The sequence below is a fragment of the Dermacentor albipictus genome, chromosome 4 (assembly GCF_038994185.2).
Source record: "Dermacentor albipictus isolate Rhodes 1998 colony chromosome 4, USDA_Dalb.pri_finalv2, whole genome shotgun sequence".
NCBI classification, from domain to species: Eukaryota; Metazoa; Arthropoda; class Arachnida; order Ixodida; family Ixodidae; genus Dermacentor; species Dermacentor albipictus.
The window spans coordinates 176,107,813-176,130,501 of NC_091824.1; the positions used below are offsets into that span (position 1 = coordinate 176,107,813).

The following is a 22,689-nucleotide window of genomic DNA, read 5'->3' on the forward strand; positions in this document are numbered from 1 at the left end:
GCTCGAATCGAAAAATGACCTCTGCCTCAAGTTAAAGAAAAACCCTTGGCCCTCGTGGTCTTGGAGGCATTGCTTGGAGCGATCGTGCGGATGATGGCCGGCTTAGGTCTGGGTGACTGTTCTGTAAGTGTCCACCTAGTGGGCACGTTTATTTCGTCTGTTGCTGAACTGCTGATTGGCTGAAGGCACCAGTGTCCTTCTGACGCGTACCCTAGCCCAGCCAATCAGAACTTCAGCAGCAGGCGAAATGGGCATGTCCACTAAGTGGACACTTACAGACTACCCACCCCCCCTCCCCCTGAAATCTCATTCATCTGACAAAGCAAGGGTTTGGATATCCCTCTGCCTTGTTGAACGAGTCTCTTCACGCCATTTCTGGACCGTGCGTGCCGAACGCAGGAAGGCCATAGCCAAGCAAGCGTGACATTACTGAGCAAAATCTTGCAACTTCTGATGAGCACCAGTTGCTATGGCATACCTGCGACACGTGAGCGTCCCTGCTCGGACGCATACCGCCACCCTGCAGGTGCTGCGCGCTCCGATGGCATCACGCGTGGCGCGACAGCGGCGCCACCTATGCACGCCACACGTGCACGAGCGAGCAGCGGTGGCACACAACGATGTTGGCGATAATGCCGTAGCATGTGTTCGTTAAATGTAGTTTGAGCAAGCGACCCCCGGTTCCAAAGACGTTTCCCGTCAAAATAATGTTGTGATTCTCAAGAAGGTTAATAATTTGCGAATGGGTGGTGTGTTGTAGAAATTTGCAAGTGGTACTTGTTAGCGAAATCGGTCGATAGTTGAGAGACGATGTGTGATCACCGGATTTGAATACTGGTGTGTCTTTCACTATGCGCAATTCGTCTTGGATGGAGCGAGGTTATAATTACTGGGAATAACGGCAATTATTGCTTGGCAGGTACCCTGAGGTGTCCTCTGCAGAATTTTACTTTTAAATCACGGGTGGTCTGGTGCAAAAACAGTACTATGTTTATTGTGTATCTAATAAACGGCACTTATATCCGACATTATTATATCAAGGGGAGTGGACATGTTAGGCACGGATGTAGTGCTCCCACGTGAACGAAGGAAAAAAAGAAGTGTAATTGAGAACACCATCGCATTGTGACGCAGCAACACTGTTGCCATTAGTATCCGTGCTAATTATTGTCAGGGTGATTCCCTGGAATAATTATTTGCCAAAAGCTTTGGCTTTTTTTTTTAACAACGTTGTTGCCACAGAAATTACGGCTAGTTTATTATTAGGAGCGCCTGTGCTCGAGGAGAACGGTTTGCGAGGCGATTGCACGCATCGTTGAGGCAAAAAGCGCGAAGGATAGGAAGGAAGGAAAGAGACCGTCCTCGGCGCGAAGTGCAATCGTTTTCCCGTCCGTCTTTCCTTGTTATTTCTCAGGCTACAGGCTACTTGCTTCAAGCCTGATACTCCTTCTGGCATATTTTTTTAATGCACCGAACGCTCAAATAATCTGTTAGCGTTAGCGTTCCTATAGAAAAGGTTTCTTTATATCAGTTGAAACGTGGCACTAAACGAACGAGCATTGTCATAAAATTTTTATGCCCGAGTGGAGATGAACCTATATCACTCAAATATCTTATAGTGAATTTAAGGAGGGTTCAGTTACATTATACTGAACGTTACTAGTGTAAACATAAGAAAGGCTCAGAAAAGACATTTTGCTCACAATGATTTGAACCAAAATTAGCCATATGTTGTAGACATTTGATCGGATTTAACGCCGAAACCTTTGTTGAATGAGGCGTGGTGCAAGGTGTCCTGTTACAGCGTCCTGTTACATGCTATTCGCATTATTGGAGAACAAACAGCACGTAAAATTGTCAGCCCGAAGTCAGGAACGTTAGATGAAATACTATAACAATGTATCGGTTAATCAACAAGTTGAGTAAGGGATAAATCAATGTAAGACTGGGGAAAAGCATGTCCTTTTAAAAAGCATAATTCAGCCTGGTTGTGTGCTACAGAAATGTTTGGCTAACACATGCTAGTAGAATTAAAATCGCCAAGTAGAATTAGGATGCGTTAAGAAATATTAAGCGCATGTTTCATGCAAGAAAATGTATTATTGACACCTGACGGACGGTAAAAAAAAACGCCAATGACTACTGGACTGAAACAAGACTCCGAGAAATTTAATATGCATTACATAGACGTACTAACTCTTATTGGCAAGGAAACAACTAGGAGTATGCGATTATTCTAAACTTTCGAATAACTAAGCGAATACTGTCCTATATAATTCGGTCTTCAAATCGAATGGTCCTTATTCATAAGTGCGTTTTCGATTAGCTTTCTTTTTAATATTTCAAAATTGTCAACTGTGCTCAATCAAGCTTAAAGTTCGAGCAAAAGTACTTAAAAGTTCCACCCCGCAGCCATATGTAGTAGGCACAAGACACAAGAGGTGACGTGCAGAGCAGCCCACGAGCCCAACATTACCGCGTGTAAACCGCGATCCTTCGCACCCTCTGAACAGTTCATGGGTATGCGAACAAACTGCGAATCTGTGCCTAATGCTCCATTTGTGGTTTTGATAAGCAAGGATTCATAGGGTGCAATGAAATTAGAGAAACTTGCTGACGCTCATAATACTAGGATGCGAACATTAAATGTTGTATAATAAGGGGAAAACAGCCGTCCATTATTCGAAAGTTATGCGAAAGTATTCGATATTCGATTCTACTTTCTCACTATTCGATTCGTATTATATTTGTTCTCCAAAATTATTATGCTCAACCTCCCAGACTATCAACCATTCTTGGCCAGAAATATACGAATTGCCTTTATACGAAATGTCTCATCTTGGAAGAATCGCTAACGTAATTTTCAATTAAATCGGGGCAACACTTGGCTTCAATAAACCCAGAAAACAGGCTGGCTTAAGAACGGGATATTCAACAACGAGTCAGGTTCATGTGTCATCAATCAGGTAACGTATAAATCGGCAGAGTATATGAGCAACCTCTTTTATATAGCTTTCGTAGGTTACAAACAGGGCTGGGGAAAGATCATATGTAATTGTATCATGATGCAATACAAGGTACTCGGGCAATAAGTATTTGAGATGCAGATACAAGATACTACTGCAATTATTGTATCCGATAAGGTACTTTCCTTTTGTATCTTAAGATACTTCGATACATTCGCAATTTCTTATTAAATATCTATACAATGTAGCAGCAAACGTATATGGACAAAAATGTTTTCTTAGAAATTTTTTTAGCTCTGACCAACCTTGTTTCACCTGAATGAAATACCTGTTAGTATCTCAAAATTTTTGTCTTGCTCAAAGTATAATATTTTCATTCCGAAACAATGTATTGGGGTTGCTTTAGCTGCTTAACATGAGAGCTCTTTATACGCTGCGCTGTCAGCGGTTCTTGCTTGTCGCTTTTGTAATTGATGAAAGTCGCAGCTCTGCTTGCCGACCAGCTAGCGGGTCGCCGTCTAATTACAAGAACACCAATAAGGAGCCTCCGCACGATGACGCAAATACCGCCGTGGAGTTTTACCTTGTCCGTAAACGTATTGCCGCAATTACGCATGTAACGTAGTCCAAACAATTGCTTTTGGTGCTTGCGAACAACAATCACGTACACGGAATAGCCGCCTTATGCACAAGCCTACCGGGAGCAGCACGATCCATGCTTTGGTTCATAACAGTAAAACTTACATCCGCGAGATCCTCCAAATCGCTGATGTGTGAAAGCCACGGCCGCAAGGCAGCCCAATTCTTACGTTTTCCAGACTTCGCAACAAAGCACCACGCAAGAGAAACTTCGATAACGACGTGGCATCAGAATTTGCGCGAAAGACGCCGCGTGCATTCGCGTACGCAGCAGCGCAGTACGCAGCTGACTATATAACTACGTCCGTTCGTTCATGACGGGGAGGAAAGCGAAGCTGCGGATCGGCGACTTTGTCTCCGACGAGGTGCTCCTGGGCCCGCGGGGCACGCCGCAAGGCTCCGTCATTTCACCTGCTCTCTTCAACATCTGCATGATCGGCCTCTCGAGGAATCTGGCCCAATTTGAAGGTTACAAACACACCATCTATGCCGACGACATCACGATCTGGTGCACCGGCGGTAGCGAAGGGCAAGTGGAAAGCGCCATGCAAAAGGCGGTAGACGTCACGGAGCAGTACCTGCTATCCACTGGACTCAGATGCTCCCCGACCAAATCTGAGCTTCTGCTTTATAGAAAAGAAAAAGGCCGCAGACACAAGGGCTGGAAACCGGTCTCAGAAAGTGACATTCACCTGTTCACTCGGAGCGGTGACCCGATACCCAGGGTCGACATCATCAGAGTCCTGGGTATGTTCACCGAATCACGCGGCGGCAACGGCACTGCGTTACGCAAGATAATTGCAAAAACTGACAATGTTTTTCGCCTGGTCCGAAGGGTCACGAACAGACATCGTGGCCTCAAGGAGGACAACCTGCTTCGGCTCATCAACGCCTTTGTGCTGTGTCACTTCACCTACACGGTGGAAATGCAAAACTGGCTCAGAGCCGAGCGGGAAAAGCTTAATGCCCTCATTAGAAAATTCGTCAAGACAGCCCATGGAGTACAGCTAACTCGGCTGTACACCACACCGGCCGGCAAGCGTATCCTCGAGGAGATCGGACTCGCACCCACCAAGAACTTGGCTGAAAACACCCAAATCTCCAGAGAAATAGGGGAGAAGATCGTGGTCGCCCCTGTTAGATCTGGAGGACAATCCCAATTGCTGTCCCCCAGATTTTTGGACCTTGCCGTTGGATGCGGGAGTTGGCCGAGGTTGAGGACGACATTGAGATGAAAACTGGAGGTTTATTTACATTATTTACATTGAGAGTACAAAGAAATTAACAGTCATAAATTCATTACGGACCGGCAGCAACTCGGACGCTGCGGCCCGTGGCAAGAAGCTCGAAAGAGATGAATGAAGGAATGCTCCTTTGCTGCTCCTGGTCTCTAGCTTTTAACCCCTTCGGTGTCTCGAAGTCACGTCACGTTCGGCCAATCGGCGAGCCCACTCATGTGGCGTCATTTCCGACCAATCGGCGAGCTCGCTCAGGTGTCGTCATTTTCGGCCAATGGTAGGCGCCCGTGCGAGAGTACGTCACATTCGGCTCAGAGGGTCACTCCTTGGGCTCCAATTGTCCGAGGGATTATTTGTCTGCGGTATTGCCTTACCGGTCTGCAACTACCGTCACAAAGGCGGACGGGAGGGGGGGGGGGGGGGGGGATTGCTCCCAGGGCTTCACGGTGCATTACCGCCGTCGTTGCGTCGCTGCTTGCAAGCGCCGTCACAATAGGCGGAAGGGGGGAGACGGGTTGTCTTAGAACGAACTTTCAGAACTACAAAGCAGCTTTCCTCGGGACCCACGTTATCTGGAACCGTGCCAGGCTCCCGCTATACTTTCGGGAAGACTCAAGCAGTGGGACATTAGCTCACCTGTGGCGCACGAGGTGGGAGACGCCAACTTGTTTGGACGTGCCGCGCCTCGGGAACGTGGTAGATGCGCTTTTGAGCTCCTTAATTAGGTGTGGCGCGATTCGATGTGGTCTGGTGAACTCGAAGGAAGCTCAGGAAAAGGTCCCGTATCTAACACCCTTTTGCCCCGCAACGTTCATCCCGTTCACAACGCACGTCGTCGCAAGGCAGGAGAATAGTGAAGCAAATAAACAAGGACAAGATTGAAGCAAGCTTCGTAGACGCAGCTGCATACCGAGACGGCAAGGCTTTTGCGGTTTCCGTCGTGGACACGCCGGGCATCAACTGTGCGTCACGTCATCAACTGTGCTTCCTCCCGGACGACGAATCCCGAGGTGGCCGAGCAAGTGGCCATTGCACTCGCCATGAAAGACGGTCGGAGAGAAGTATATGGTCATTATTAAGGAGGAAGGACATGCTTAGATTTCTGCAGCCCATCAGGGAGCGCGGTGCAGCGTCATAGGGGAGAGGAGGAGTAGGAGGAAAAGAGGATAGATGGTGAGATGGCTCGTCCGCACATGGCAGCCGAAGAGGCAGGGACCTGCAGGGGCAGGTGTGTTCAGTGGTATGCTGCTAGCCCACTCGCCTCCATAACTCCACAAGGCTGTGTAGTGCCGGGGTAGGTAGCGGGGTGGGAACAGCATGTCAGAGAGTGAGCCAGCAGGAAGGCCCTGCAGTCTATAGGCTCGGGTGACCCTCGAACATTCCTGTGCTAGGGCTGGGCAGACGCATAGGAGGTGTTCGAGGGTCTCGGGATCGCCACATCGTTGGCAGGAGGGGGAGGCCAGTCGGCCTTTGGCGTGAAGTCTAGCTGCTGTCCATGTGCAGCCAGTCCGGAGTCGCAGCAGGGTGGCCCTATCTCGCCTGGTGAGGCCAGACTCTGGGAGCAGCTTGGGTCCCTTGCGTTTAGCCACCCTCGGGTCTGGGTGAATTGCCCGTAGCAGCTGCTTCAGTCGTGGCCTCGAGTAGTCTGAGGCCGCCCCTGCTCGAGTGAGTGTGGCTCCTGAGTGGTGGGCAGCTTTGGCGAGGGTGTCCGCCTCCTCGTTACCAGCTATGCCTAAATGGGAGGGCAGCCAGTGAAAGGAGACGGACACTCCGGAGGAGGCGAGCGCCGAGGACTTCGCGGCCAGGAGAGTCCCCGTCATTCCGGCTCTTTAGCAATTGGAGAGGGACTGTAGCGCCGGTTTGCTGTCGCATAGCACAGCGACCGGTTGTGCAGGTGGGTCCTCTGCCAGGAGATCTGCGGCCAGATGAAGCCCCGCCAATTCCGCCGCGGTCGAACTCGCTGGGAACGGGAGACGGCATTGCCTGCTGATGGCTCTGGCAGGGATGACGCACGCCGCTGCTGCTGACCCATCCTGCATCACGGATCCGTCGGTGAACACCTGCAGCCGGCCCTCCAGTTGGTCCTGCTGCCTGCTGCAGGGCGGCCACAGGTGTCCGATGTTTTGTTGCCCCACCGAGGGAGAGGTGCACCTCTGGTGGTGTGGTGGCGGTGAGGCAATCGCCACTGGTGGGTGTGCGACGATCTGCTCATAGAGAAGGCAGAGCCCTCTCATCTGCGAAGATGGTAGGAGAGAAAGGGTGTGTAGCAATCCGAAAGTGGCCGTCAATGCATTCCGGAAAGGCCGGGTAACCCGGCAGGTAATTCAAATTATGAAAGGCGCCAAACACGGCGACACCTCCATACGCTCCATCCTTTGATTCCCTTCCCATGTCGGGGCGATTGAGGGGGTTGCTCTGAACCTCAACGAGTCTGTCCACGAGGCTGCGCGTGGCTTTACCGACCGCGCTGCCCTCGGATTGGGCGACTCTCTCCCCGGACACTGAAACGCTCCTATTACGCACAATGAAGTTACTAGATTCTTTTACTTAGAGAGAAGGGTTTTCCCGCCGCCTCACTCCAAGCTAAGCAGGCCGCAGGCGGTCACACTCAGACTCTTGCAAACGAACTCCTACCCAAATCCGGCGTCCCTTAACAACATATATCCCGAGATTTATACGAATTGTTCTTGCGTGGCCTGTGGTGAGGTTGCTACTTTGCCTCATATGCTCTGGGAGTGCGGGTCGTTGGGCCCGAAATTCACCGAGGAGGAGTGGGACGCGCTCCTGCGATGTCCCGTCTTTGAGGACCAAATCCTGGCCGTCCAGCGCTCCCGCGATCAGGCTGGCAGACTAGATCTGTCAGTCCCGTCGTGGGATTAGCCGGGTGCGCGTTTTATCGAGTTTTGCTGGACCTAATAAAAGTTTATTCACTCACTCACTCACAGTAGGGCGGCTACGACCAAGTGTCATGGCCCAGACGCAACTCAAACAAAAAAGAATTATGAAAATAAAAGGTCGGCTGCGGGCCAACATTCGCGCGCTTGTTTTTGTCGAGACGGTGCAAGCGCCACCACGTGACTCTGGTCCACCAATAGGGACGCGCACACCTCGTCGCCTGCCCTCGCTGGAGTGCTCTGGCGGAAAATTTCAAGAATGTCGCTGCCTTTAGATTTATGCAGGTGGCTTAGAGGCAGCACTATCATCAGCTTGAGAAGTGTTTGTAATTTGTCACGGTGATGCGGCGATAGCCAGTACCTTGTATCTTAAGATACACAATACATTCTTGCAATTATCGGAAATACAGATACCGATACACTTCTTGCCAGACGTACCATGATACAGATACCCAAGCAGTATCAAAGATAGTGTCTAAGGATACTGCCCAGCACTGAGAGGCGCTCAATTCAGTGGCACGTATTACGAGCGGAGTAAGACTGCCGACCCGCTCGACCTTCTCGCGGAACAGTGCGGGAGCTTTTGCGAAGCGACTGAACGCTGCTGTTATTGTGCAGTCGGTCTGCCGAACACTGCCCGTTTGTCGAGCGGCTGTCATCGGACGGTGCTACAAGCAGCCCCCGCCGATTCTCTCTCGTCCATCCTGAGCTGCAACCGCGCGCACCGACTGCCGGCCAACAGGCACCCTCTCGAGGCCGGGAGGCAGTTCGCAAAACAGCACGTGACTTTCACGAGCCTCGCCACACTGCCGTGACCTAACAACAGTGCCGGTGTGTCCAGGGCAGGGTGACAAACTTTCTCGGGAAAGTCAACCAACAAGCGAACCATGAATACGTTCTATCCTTTCTCCCTGTTCTATTACTTCCCCTCCCCTACCACTGCTGACCACCCTGTTCAGAAGACAGCAGCCTGCGCTAGACTGTTACTGATGTCAGCAGCAACTGTCGTCCCTTCCTTTTTAACCCAACAAGAAAACCGTTCGAGCTGCTTTACCTTCGTGCCATCTGTCGCTTCAACGTGAACGAAGCCATTTTACAGCGAAGCTGTCAGCCTGCACATATATATATATATATACGGTCATGACCATACAACATGGTCATGATAACATACTTTGGATAAAGCTATCATGACCATGTTGTTCTGTCACACCTTGGCTCCCTGCGCATAAGCGGAAGTTGTCTTTTCTTCTAAACGTTTGGTCAGGCTGTCATTAAACAGTTGGTAGTTTGGCGCTTCACTGTCTTCCTTTCTTCTGTCCCCTTTCAAGAAATGTATTTTGCTACATTCTTTCGGCCAATCGCAAAGCAAGCTTACAGTGCACTAATTGGAACCGACTTACAAGTGATGACGATCAAATAAGCATGAACAATAGTATCGCGGGAGTATATATGAATGACACGTGTCCTGATGTATGACCTCGAACGCTGATAAATCAGTTTTTATTCGCGACATCAATAACAAAGAAATCATTCGATAACACGTGCGTTATCAATGGTGCGCTGATAACAAAAGTAGGTCAGTATATATAAGTACTTAGAAGTGCCAATTACCAAAGCGTGTTTATTGTGTAAGCAAATCGACAAGTTTTGTTCAGGCACAAACTTAAATCTGCCCCACCGAGCTGAGGCTGTTGGCGTATAAAACCTTTATCTTGCCAAAAGTTGAGTATATGATTGTGTCATGTAGGACGCTTACACGAACAAACTAGAAATGAACACACTCAGTTCGCTTCGTGTTCAGCAAGTATAAATCAATGAATGAACGGACTCGCCACCAAAACTTATGACCGTAAGCAGCAACTGTGATTAAAGTTTACTGTACTTATTAGATCTACATGAAGTCCGTAACGATTCGCGAGTGCGGGCATACTTCAGAATCCAATCACAATCACACAACCCCGTTCTCGCTTACAACCTAATTTTGCAGGCGCTAAAAAAGCTCGTGAACTCTCCTTTTCTCTCTTCTCCACGCTCGATCAAACAGTGGAATGCATCAGGCACGCTCGTGTTCGTATCTGAATGTGCAAGCGCTTTTGAGTGCGCCATCGAGTCAGCCTTTGATATAAATCTTTTCCACTTAGCTTATTGCCCCTTCGGCATTCCCCTCCCCCCCTTCTTTTTTCTGTTAGGCATGTGTTGCGCATACGACTTTCATGTCTATTTTTATGTAGTCATTTTTATTTCAACAGCGTTCTTTTGCTACACTGCAGATTTCTTTATGTAAAACCGTTATGGGCAACTGATGATTTGTCATTGTCATTTTTTCCCCTTGCGTTTCTTTTTAAATTTTATGTTCATCCTGTGTTCGCTTGCTTATGCTTTGATCTGTTCTACAGCTATGTATGAACAATGTCGAAATGTATTCTCGCGTAACCACACCTGCTTCATCTAGTTGACCTCAGTATGTAATAGATAAATAAATAAATAACTAAACTTTTTTTAATATTTCGTGAACACCAGAAAGCTCCATATAGCAGTACTATCCCAGGTGAAAATTTCCAACTGGGAATGCAACTGGTTCCAGTTCAACTGGTTTATGGAACAATTCCCAGTTGGTCCCCATTGCAACTGGTCCCAGTTGATCCCCATTGCAACTGGTCCCAGTTGGTCCCCATTGCAACTGGTCCCAGTTGGTCCCCATTGCAACTGGTCCCAGTTGATTCCCATTGCAACTGGTCCCAGTTGGCCCCTTTGCAACTGGTCCCAGTTGGTCCACATCGGAACAGGTTCCAGTTCCTATTGCAACTGGCATCGATTGTGCAATAGAGGTAGTGAGCCATGGCCAGCAGGAACCACTGGTAAACGTTTACACACAAGTGGGATTCAAGCTGGCCATAGCTTGTATGCTTTTTGTGGTTGCCATCGCGTGTCGCAAAGAACCTGCCGATTCAGTGAACTTTATGCAGCCGAAGCAGCTTGGTGTTGAAATTGGACATTTATTGGGACACTTGAGCTTGTGTTTAGCGATGAAACATCTTGAATGCTCCCTTGATGACCTTGCACACGTTTACACATTTCGTAACTCTTGCACATCACCATCTGAAAGAAATATTTATATGCATTCAGTAAAAAGGCAACCACTTCGTACAAGCAATTCTACTTATACATCATACAGACATGTGTATCAGTAGTGTATGCACTTCTGCTACACGTTATTATGCAGAGCTACAGATACTTCTGTGTGCTATTCAAAGCACAAGTCTTGCACGACACTGGTTCGTATTGACACGTGAACTTTTCTCGGTAACTGCACTCACCCACTGGCCACTTAAGTTTATCGCTCTGCACAAGACGCACCTGCATGGCTGTAGCTTACTCGAATGCTATTGTTGACTATTTGTTGTGTATATATGTTATCGCTGAACCTAGAGTAATCAGATTGTATGCGCGACACGAACTGTGTAGTACTTTCTGGAAGTAATGCGGGCACCATCGTTTACGCCGGAACCTACGGCAAGTTACGTGAAAAAAAACAAAAAAAAACGACGCGTCTGACTCGCAGATAATGGGGCTCAAAAACAAGCACCAAGCTCGCAAGCATTGATGTGTACAAACGTCACGTAGTAGAACACTCGAGTCAACGACAATGTGCTGCAGTATTGACACCTTTGTGATAAAGAACCACTTGCACTCGAAACATAAATAAGTTCAATATATAATTACCTCCAAATGGCAGAATCAAGAGCAGGGAAAAGTGCGCACGTCAATCCAAACACGATGGGTCCACAAAGCCGCGTAGTCGGTGTTAAAACAGGTGTCATCCGTTGGCCTGTAATCATGCCGTCTTCCAAAGGCGAAAATGTCCAACACTAATACTACTTAAATGAGGTTACACAGGCAATGACACCACAGGTTCCTCTAGAAAAATCTTTTCAGCTGCGCACGCCTCGCTCCATGTCTCGCTCGAATAGCTTGCTGTTAATATGGCTGCCGAACTACGCCGCACGTTTACACAGTTTCGTATTTGTGATGAAGTTTCTCGCTATTAATAAATATTACGCTATCTATGTGAGGTAAGAATTTTATTTCACTTTTATTTGACATAATTTAAATTTATTGCTATATCATTATTATTGTTTGAGCCATAGAGGTTTCAGCCGATCATGAGAAGATACGCAACTAATGTTTCTTTTTTTTTCAAAATGGCGGTTGTTGTGGTCATGGTACAGTGGCTAGTCATGGTAGAGCACTGTCGGTGTAAGCATCATAATATTCTTTCACCGTGTGGAAGACTGTACTAGACTAGCCATGGACGCGTAGTAAGCGTGCGTTGTGTAGCTCTATGCGCTGCTCAGCATTTTCTTTTCCTTTTTCTCTCTTTTTTTGTCGTAGGGAAGTAATATCGCCGTGCTGCAAACACCAGGGTCGGTATTTTGTAGCGATGCCTTTTTCCGATTCTATGCTTTTTCAGCCTTTTCACGCTTGGCCACTGGTCAGAGCGACGGTCTGCCCACATTATCAACGCGATCAGGCGGCCGTGTGTGGTGGATGATAAGAATAGCATAGAATAAGGCATAAGGCATCGCTAGAAAATAGCGGCCCAGTTGTTTCCACCAAATGCCATACAGCTCACTAGCGCTTAGCTAGGCAACGACGTCAGCGGCACAAAGTTGGTGCAACATTACCATAACACCGCGATGTCGGTCAGGCACGCAACGGTAACGTCATGAGACGAACCAATGCCTCATTAGACAACTAAAGACTAGGGCCAACATTCACAAATTTAGTGCGTTGAAACTAAAGCACGCGTACGTGTCAAGGCAATGTGCTCCACATTTACGCAAGAGGATCCTGCATGATTCAGTTATCCATATAAATAAATCTTGTGTCGGATAAAACCCATCTCTAATGTCGCACTCGTTGCAGCATATCGCTTAACTCAACTTTTTTATGTTAACAGTTGTACGAGTACAGATCCCAACTACTAACCAGTTGCTACTATACAACTGGTCAAAGTTCCAGTTGGAATCCAAATGGAACCAGTTGCTTCCAGTACAGCTGGTTCAGGTTCCAGTTGGATCCCAACTGGGACCATTTGCTTCCAGTACAACTGGTAATGGTTCCAGTTGCGTTCCAGTTGCATACCAACTGGGACCATTTGCTCCCAGTACAACTGGAGATGGTTCCAGTTGGATCCCAACTGGAACCAGTTTCATCCCAGTTGGTTTCTAACTGGGACCAGTTGACCTGTAACTGGGACCGGTTGGTTTCCTACTGGAACCAGTTGTTCCCAGTTAATACCAGTTGGAACCAGTTGGATTCCAGTTGAATATTTTCACCTGGGATTCCCTGCTTTATACAAGCAAAACGCTTGTGAAAACAGCAGCAAAGACATTTTGCTTCAATAATGTTGAAAGGCCTTTCATTTATGCAGTAAGCGTGATTGAAACGTGGTTTAAGCGTGATTATATTACGCACTGTTGCTGATGAGTTGCAACTCCGGTAACAAATATACAACAGAAGAAAAAAACTAAGAAAAAAGGAATGACGTGGTACTCGTTAGCAGCACTCACACAAAAGTGATCATCGTATTCCCTGCAAGACCGCCGCCTTTTAATGCAAGCAGTACATCTATTCGCCTTTTATCAGATAGGCGAACATCGAAAATAACCCACATCTAGGCCAACGCTTAATTTCTGTCGCCACACTTAGAAACGAAACCGAAATCATCAGCATATGTCAGCGTTCTCACTTTTCTGGTCCCATCGTTCTGCTCAACTTACGAAGTATAATTCCCACGACGTTAGCTGCCGCTGAGTTTCATTAAGAGGAAGCGGTTATCCTGGAATGTGTGTCAGACGTGGCCTCACGGAAGGCGGTAAACGCGAGGCCTCGGCAAAGGCAGGTCGTTCGAAGCAAGAAGCACCGTACGGGTGCCTATCCGTTTTATTTCACATGACACGCGACGGCCCAACGAGCGCGCCCACTTTTACTCGTTCAGAAATCAGGAACAGGAAAAAGCGGGCTTCAAAAACTGCGACGCGCGCGCCGTCCCAGCCAGCCAAGAGCGCCAAGTGCTTCCTGCGGAGCCCGCGAGATGGCGGAGGCTTTCAGCGCAGCGCGCGAGTAGAGAGGGCAGCCGATACTTTGCCATGCCAGTCCTCGCAAAGCCGCTATGGCTGCAGGGTCAGCTCGAAAGTTAACTGCGTTTGTGGACAAGCTCGGCAATTGTACGAAGTGTTTGCGACTGCCAAGACTGAGTTCACACAGCGTGCGGTGGCAACATGCGTCGTGGTTTGCTCTCCGGCAGGTAGGAGTGCTACGCCGGGAGGCTTTCCATCGTCCTTTCTTGCACATGTACCGAACCAGCGGGGCTAGGCCTACCTTTCGACGTCGTCTGCTCTTAGGTTTCACCCTCTGGTGCTTCGATCAGCCGCGTTCACTGTGCATGTGACTTATGTCTGTTCATCGCGGCCCCGTAAACCTGTTCGTGCTACACTCAAGTAAGTCTCCAGCACCTGTAACGCTTTTCTTGGAGAGCCATACACGAGAATGGAAGCGAGCTGGATATCGCGAAGTGATGCGGATGCGCCTAGGAGGTTAATTCATGTAAGTAGGGCTGCGTGTCTGCCCCGACCGCAGCGTAGTTAGGCGTCCTAGGGACTCCCTGACGCCTGACCTTGCGTCTGAAGCAACGCATACAGCTCCCATTTCAAGAGATTCGGCGTAAGCCACGCTGAGCCAATCCACATTAAGCCTAGGCTTTACAAACGGTCATTCTTCCCGTTGTGAACTTGAACTTGTTCACGGATCGCTGCCTCAACGATGGCCCAGCAAAGGAGAGAAACAAAATCTTGGGAGGCCACGCAACGGTCACAGAGGCTCCGTGTTGAATGCACCCGTTTCTCGTGCAACCTGCCGATCGCGGTTTGTTCAACGGCACAGCTAGCTCGCCGCATCTGCCGAATGCAGGCAGTTAAGGTCACCTGCGGGCTCGCCGCGTCGTTTGTTGCCTCCGAAAGGCTGTCGACTGCAGGCTGGCCGCAATCGGGTCACCATGCAGGAAGACTGCGATCTCGGGCCCGTTTCGAGAAACGTGTCATTTGTCTCCCTTACCTCCTTGCAGCGCAACGCGCATTCAGGCTGCCCAGCACGTTAGTCCTGTGCTTGCCCGGAGGCCCCCGCTATCAGGCTGGCGAGCACGTGCGTCAGTTGTGCCGCTGCAATTGTTCTTATTTTGCTCTCTTTCCTCGTTCTTTCTTTATTGTGACGCTCTTCTGGTTGCACGCGTGCTAATCTGAAACAGCTCTGCCCAACGGAAGATTAAAAAGTTCCAGCTGTTTCCTTCGCGCGAAATATGACCTGCAGATATTCTGACCTGTTCGTGATTGTACGCCAGTCGTAGTGTAGTAATATTTCTTGCAGTGCGCGTGTCGCAGTCATTGCACCCGCGTTGTCTCCGTAGTTGCTTGCAGCCACCGTGCGTGCAGCTAAGCTTCACACACGCTGCTCTCGGGCCACGTGCGTGACTGAGTGGGATGGTCATGTATGCATGCGTCGTATGCGGCAAAGTGTTACAGGAACTGCTCATATCAGCTAGCAGGTCGACGCACGCATTCTATTTGAATGGAATTTCACTTGAATAGTTTCTCAAGTTTTCCGTTGTTTCACTTCTCAAGGAAATATTTTTGTCTCGCAAGTTTGCTCGATTAACTCCGTAGTGCAGAATGTAAAGCTTAGGGCGCGTGTGACACAAAGATGCCGCTAACTGCTGCGCCGCGCACACGACGGCTGAGCATGCTTGCCGTTGGTGATAGCTGTCGAGCTCGCCATCTATTTTACGCTGAATTTAATCACGTTCCCTTGCGCGTATATTACAAACACGGCAGCATAGCATGCGAGTGCCATTGCTAGCACCCCTGAGTTGCGCAACGTTGATTGCTCTTCTGACGATGGTTCTTTGCTTGACGCTCCCATCTTGCCGAAACTCCTCCGTTATACCAGAGTCCTTCAACACCTTGTTATTGATCTCCGTTGACCTTGTATAGCTCCGTAGTCTCGGCCTTGGGTCGTTCTTTCATCCTATTGCGATATAGAAACGTGTTAGCGGGCCTTTCATCATAGGACGCATCTCTTGACAATGAATGATCACCGAGGAGATCGCTTGCTAGGCAGACCGCTATTAAGCCAGGAAGACGAGCGCTGTAGCCGCTTTATGCATGTAGGTCGTGCCTTCTACATTATCAGGGCAATGGTGACTTTTGCTAGCATTGTAGCCGCTGCTATCGAACAGGCGTAGCGCAGCGCGATTATTCACGACACCTTACCCGAACAAGCCTTGGAGAATGTGGAAGCAGTGTTCTGGGCAGTATACGCTAGTGGGCAGGAAGTTGCACTTTTTCAGCGCGGAGTACCTTGCACCTTAACCAGACATCGAGCTTTCAGGTTCACCTTTAGGTTGACTGATTCTAGGACGCAAAAAAAAAGAATCATACGCAGCATTATCTAGGTAAATTTACTTATTTGTTTATTTATTTAAGATACTTAAGGCCGGAAGGCGTTACAGACAGGAGTGGGTGAACATAAAAAATAAATTGGGCAAGATACAAAGGCATATTCAACGTGGCGTTTCATGAATGGTGGTTTTGAAGGTGTCTGTATCCAGGATGGCTTCAACGGTGGCGGGAAGGTGGTTCCAATCTTGGCTTGTGCTAGGGATGAATGCATTGCTACAAAGTTTAGTACGTGAAGACGGCACACCAACTTTGAAGCTGTGGTCAGAGTGAGATTATATGTATGACGGTTGGGGTGATAGGCTGTTCTTTCAACAAAGGGTCGTGGTGGTAGATATTGTGGAAGAGCGAAAGGCGGAAGCATCTACTACGAAAAGTTCTGGCAAGTGTTGTTTTCATTCAGTTAACGCTAGCATATTGGGAGTAGTTTGATCAGACGAAACGCGCTGCACGATTTCGAATGACTTCTATGCCGTCGATGGCTAATGTTAGCCGGGTCCCATATGGCGCATGCGTATTCTAGTTTGGAGCGAACTGATGTTTTGTAGAGTTTCAGTGACGATGGTGCAGATCAGAAGTTTCGGCGCAGATAGCCCAACATGCGATTGGCATTGCTACATATAATGTCGACGTGCAGGTGCCACAAAATATTGCTGGTGATGTTCAGCCAAGGTATTTGTATGATGACACAACTGGGAGAGGGCTATTATTGAGGAAATATGTATGCATGTTAGTAATATTGGTACGCTGTGATACGTGCATGCATTTACGTTTGCTTAAGTTAAGCTTCATAGACCACTTGTTACGCCATGACAAAACGTTATTAATGTCGTCTTGAAGTTTACGAGAATCATTGAGGTCAGTAATTTTATTATATATAACGCAGTCATCAGCAAAAAGCCTAATAATTAATAAAGTTAACAAGTTAATAAAGCCTAATAGTTAATAAAGTGCCGGGCTCGCCGCGTTAAGGAAAGGAAATGCGGACAAGACAGATGACGATTATTGTTGTGACAAAAGGGTGTAATTTTGCGTAACACTGTTAAGCAAAATTACACCCTTTTTCCACACAATACACTCTAAGAAATGTTTACGTTTGGAGTGTATATTTGCGACACAACAATAATCCTCATCTGTCTTACCCGCATTTCCTTTCTTGAAAACGCTGCGCTCGTTACTTTCCTGTCGAGAGTGCTTTGTCATGCTGATAACGCGCATGCCGTTCGTTACTGGAAAGTACCGGGCTCGCCGCGTTAAAGAAAGGAAATGCGGACAAGACAGATGACGATTATTGTTGTGTGGCAACTATACACCCCAAAGGGCGCAACTGTTTTTAAAGTGTAATTGTCAAAATTATACCCCTTTGCCACACAACTATAATTGTCATCTGCCTTGTCCGCATTTCCTTTCTTTAACGCGGCGAGCCGGTACTTTCCAGTAACGAACGGCATGCATATCATTCCCGACAGCTAGGAAAGTAGCGGGCGCGGCGTTTTCAAGAAAGGAAACGCAAGCAAGGCAGATGACGATTATCGTTGTGTGGCAGAGATACACCGCAATGATATGATACACCCCAAATGATATGAAGCAAACCATACATACCTGCGCATGTGTATCGTGTTGTTCCACCCTTAGGCGAGTCAATATGAGCGGCCGAACCACTTAAACAACGGCAGTTGTGATCCAGATATTAGAGGCTGTTAATTTATTGATGATTTTCGTTTTTCTTTAACTCCATCATACTTACAGACTGCGTGTGCCATAAAGCATTATTACAGGAAGCTGTGCTCGCATAAGGGCTCATTTTAGACCGTGTTGTTCTTTAGCGAAAACGCGGATGCCATCACCGTTGGCATAACTGACGGTTATTTATGCTGCTGTATACCGAATGCACCCTCTTGTTTCCCGTTTGACGCAGAGGTAAACAGTGCATCTCTGGAATTGAGAAATGCGTCGGCATAACAACACGTACAGACCCACCCATCTATGTGACGAATGCGACCGGCAGCCTACGAGTATACGGTGACGTGTTGGCACAGCGCTGGGTCGCCGCTTGCCACTTACTGTGTACGGGCCGTGCGAAGTGTAGTTGATTTCAAATCGCTAAGGCCAGAACTGAACTATAAAAGCACTTTCCTTCGTCCTGACTGCTTACGTTTCAGTTAAGGATTGCCAGTATAGCGGGCGCACGAACTCCTCGGCGCCAGGCTTAACCTTAGCTCAAACTTCACGTGCGCGGCTTGAGAGGGTTGCAGCGTGTGCACTTCAAGCGGGTCGGCGTGCTTTGAGCGCGGCTTATTTACACACACAAGCGAAGACGCTCTCACTATCGTGTTGTAGGTTCGGTGGCCGATCGCCCGGAGTTCGGTCGAACACGGCACGCTGATTTTGTCGGTGCCGTAAGAAAGCCCATCGCAGTACAACGCGCTCTCGTCGGTTACGTTGTGTACGCTTGCGTCGTTGTCGGCCTGGTATGACGGTTTCAGTGGCGCACTGTACTGAATAATCCGTCACTCGTTGGCGTGAGCTTGTCGGTCTCGTATCGAGTACGCGAAGTCAGGCACGCGCTGCCATCACCGGCAAGTGAGGCTCCGCCCTGCAAGAAGACTTGATCAGCAACGTGATGTTTTTAAATGTCGCGGAAGTGTTACGCACGAGTGTTTCATTAAATTTTCTAGCCATCAATGAAAGGCAGCAACTACATGGCTCACGGTGTAGTCCGTACCACTCGGACGAAGTCCAGTCGCAGTTTACGCTACGCACGTTTTCGGCACCGCATCGACGTCGACTACTTTCCAACGCGGTGCACGCGGCGTTTGCAGCAGCGCGCGTCCCAACGCTTTCTTTCGGGGGACGGGCCGCGCACGACCTTTCCAAAACTTATTTGAAACGGGGACAAGCAGGGAGTGCCCGTGAAAACCGCGCTATTCCGTTTCAAACATGTCTTACCAACTCGCCTTTAACCTTCCAAAACGTCTCACGACTAATCCGGGGCCATGAAAAGAAGGCGAGCTATCTGCCAGCTTCGTTCTTAACGCCTTTTATTCGTGTGCAACTCCTCGTACCCGTCACGCCACCCCCTTGACATGCCTTTCCGTGGTCACTGTCACATTCACCGATTTGTGGAACGGCGCGGTGGCCGCTAACATTCCTGCATCTGAGTGCACTTCGAGGCCGTTCACCCTCCCACCTGTTTGTTGTGGCGGTTTCTTAGCTTCCCTGGCCGAGCACCCCGTTCTTTTTTTCTCCTCAAAAGTTGGCCGGCGTCGGCGGTGACATATACGTGGAAGGAGCGTGGCAGAGAGAATTCCTTCACCGCGTCGAATACGCACGATGCCCTCTGGAGCTGCCTAGGCGTCGATCGCCGCAGTAGCCTCTTGAGAGCAGTAATTATCCGTGACCCTCCGCAAAACCACTACAGAAATTGCAGTGCTTTCTGACCTCTTCATCGGGCAAGGAGGAATGGGCGCGCGGCGAGCCTTTCCTCCTCTCAAGCTAGTGCGATCCGGCGCGGCGCTGCTTGTGCTGCGGAACGATTTGGAGATGTTTTAGCTCGTAGTGTGAAATTTGTGCAATGTCCGTTCATACAAGGTCGTCAGGGAAGCCTCTCGCTGCATCGGTAACTATAGTACGCGGAAATATCTCTTGGGGGCGCAAACATGTGTCGCGCATTATCAGCCGCGGTGTGCGTGTGTGTTCTGAACTATATATCGGTTTTAATTCAACCAAGAGAACCGGTGTTTCTGTATTACCAGCATGAAATGGTGAATCTGCTCATTATCCGATCGTTTGCTGTAGGTACCAAAAACATAAAACACAAGAGCGCATACACGTGCACAGCCAACATAAGGCAACCGCGATGCATCTAAGCGGCAGGCGCTGTCACACCGGCACCGTTCTCGCGCATTTCAAGTCCAGTAGGCGCCAGCCATCCTGCACGAGGCCGATGGCGCTGCTCTTGAACCAGCATGGTACATATACAAGCTGTGTGTGTCGCCATTGCCTTATTTCCCTGTAAAGCCATATGTGAGAAGGATCGCATAATAAGAATGTGATGGCTATTTTTGAGGACAAAATTTCCATGATACGCGTGAGCGCGTCGTAGAGAACGGAACGAACACAACCGAGAAAAAATATCGGTTGTCCTCTTGCTCGAAAAAGAAAGAGAAAACGAGCTAACGCCGTAATACGACCTCGCATAGTCACGCCGCACAACGTTTATAAATCTATAAACGTTGATGCCGTATGCTTGGACCATGCGCTATATAGAACAATGATGTCTGTAATCCAGCACCTACCACTGCTTAGGACGCTCGCGCAGTTCGTAAACGGTCGTTTTGCTGGACAAGCTTAATTCACACTGTAAGCTACGCTGTTTTTACTAACCAAAACTATTTTATTCATGGGTGGAAACCTGATCCACTGAACCAAGTAGTCACGCAATGTAATCTGCAGCTAACAGTTTGAACGCTTGTCAAAGTATAACAGTACAGCTCCTATCGTAGCAGAACGGCACCCACGCTGTTACGATCGTCGCTTGTGTTTCATCACTCCTAAACCGCGGCTTAGAACTAGATGATAGTACTGCAATAAGGTCACATTCGTGAATTGAACATTCAGAAATACACAATTGATCTCTGAGGCTGATTGTAGACTCAAACATGCGCGCACACATCGCGCTGCGTGCTCCGTCCGCCTCAACGCCAGCAGCAAGTCCGGCCATACCGACCGCTTAGGACGTCTCGCAGAACCGCTTACAACGCAGAAGACGCCACGTCATACTCAACAGACCGCACGGGCGCGAAAACAAACGCCAGAAACTACGGTCGAGCGTGTACCGGCCATGCAAGACGGAGAGCTATGACGGACAGCGGCATTTTAGGCTCTGCGTTCGCTGGCACTGTAAAATTTATTTTCAAAGTTTGTGCGGTGACGTACAGTTACCAAGATGACCAGCCCGTGTGTGGTCACGCGCTTCGTTGCAGCGCGGCAAGGCGAGGAGCACGCGACGGGCGCTGCAGTGCCGACCGAACACCTGCGCTTTTTCAAAGCGAGAACCTCAGTTGCATGCTGCTGACAATAGTGTTTTAGCAGAACGTTTTTGACGGTCCGCTCCGCTCTCGCGTACCCGCTCACAGTTAGCGGAGCGGCGGACGAAGAATCAGTTTTAGCGGAGCGGGCCGGCTGCGTCCGAAAGGCATGTGCTTGCCTGACGCGCCACCTTGCCGCAGAAGATAAAACCGCTATGAACATAATATTCAAGTTGTAAGAATTGCCGCAATAAAATAATATATTAGGAATTGCTCAAATGTCTGAAGGCATTTCACGCAATACATTGCATTTTCATTTCTTATATATATATATATATATATATATATATATATATATATATATATATATATATATATATATATATATATTTTTACATTAACAAAGCCGTTACGCTTTATTGTAGCCAAGACAAGATTTTTTGCTCTTTCAGTACACCTAAAACGTGGTCCGCATAAACAAACGTGCACACATGGCATGGTTCTGAAACGGGTTCATGGCCACAACCTCCCGAAGTAGAAGATCTTCGTGTCTCCTAAAGTGTACTCTAGGTTTGCGCTTTACAAATCCCATTTCAAACGACCTCGTTGACGGGCCAGCAGCACTGGCGGCAGCCATTTTGCTTCGCTAGACCCGCTTGACGCGCTCGCCGCGCTCCGCTGAAAAAGCTTTCTAGCGGAGAGGGAGCTCCCGTCCGCTCGCCCGCTCACTGCTGAACGAGTCGCGCACTTGCGCTTCCGCTAGCCCGGTGAGCGGAGCGGACCGTCAAAAACGCTCTGCTAAAACAGCCTAATGTCATCTCCCCGTCCGCAACGTTCCCAAAGTTCAACAGCTTTGAAGGTACGCTGGAATGGAACACTGAATCAGTTTAAAGCGCTCTTGCAGAACTCTACTTTTGTTTATTTCACTGTAAATAGGTTAGAAGAGAAAAGCAAGGTCAACGCTCACCCCCCCCCTCTTTTTTTTTCTTTTAATTGCGCGCGCCGAATCCCCAGCGCCTGTACATCTGCGTGACGACACGGATTGCAATTTCCTTCGCTGCAAATTTCGGCCGTTGTGGCTCAGTAAAATTTATTAATACTTCGTGTTGTCCCTTTAAATACGCCTAAGCATGCAATGAATAGCATTTCAGATATTGTGCCGTAGCCTAACGCCCTTTTTAATCGGTGCTTCACTGGTAGAACTAAGATAGCTGTACGATCATTTCAATATATTTGCTAAGATATTCACATACGCTTCATTACTCCTATACTACGAGATGCTTCCATGCCTGCTGTTATCTCCACTGCATCGACGCCTTTTTGTAATCTTATGAAAGTGATATGAAGAGGTTGGTTACTCTGCAGGTTTCTCATTTGCCCCTTGATAGCGCGGGTGTGATAGATTGTTG

The 22,689-nt window shown here is 48.5% G+C and overlaps 1 protein-coding gene and 1 long non-coding RNA gene across 3 annotated transcripts in view; one reads left to right on the forward strand and one right to left on the reverse strand.

Annotated features, from left to right (window-relative positions):
• Positions 1-10,713: 10,713 nt before the first annotated feature.
• On the reverse strand, positions 10,714-12,154 carry LOC135908642 (uncharacterized). Its single transcript, XR_010566379.1, has 2 exons — positions 11,461-12,154; positions 10,714-10,836 (listed from the first exon to the last, which is right to left on the reverse strand). It is a non-coding gene; the product is annotated as an uncharacterized lncRNA (long non-coding RNA).
• A 1,709-nt stretch (positions 12,155-13,863) lies between these two features.
• Positions 13,864-22,689, forward strand: part of qless (decaprenyl diphosphate synthase subunit 1 qless) — a 67,690-nt gene continuing 58,864 nt past the window's right edge. The window contains exon 1 of one of the 2 annotated variants that reach the window (XM_065440436.1): positions 13,864-14,047. In XM_065440436.1, coding sequence (XP_065296508.1) covers positions 13,913-14,047 — 135 coding nt within the window. In that variant the 5' untranslated portion in view covers positions 13,864-13,912. The remainder of the gene's footprint in view (positions 14,048-22,689) is intronic. The other variant, XM_065440437.1, reaches the window with a different exon arrangement.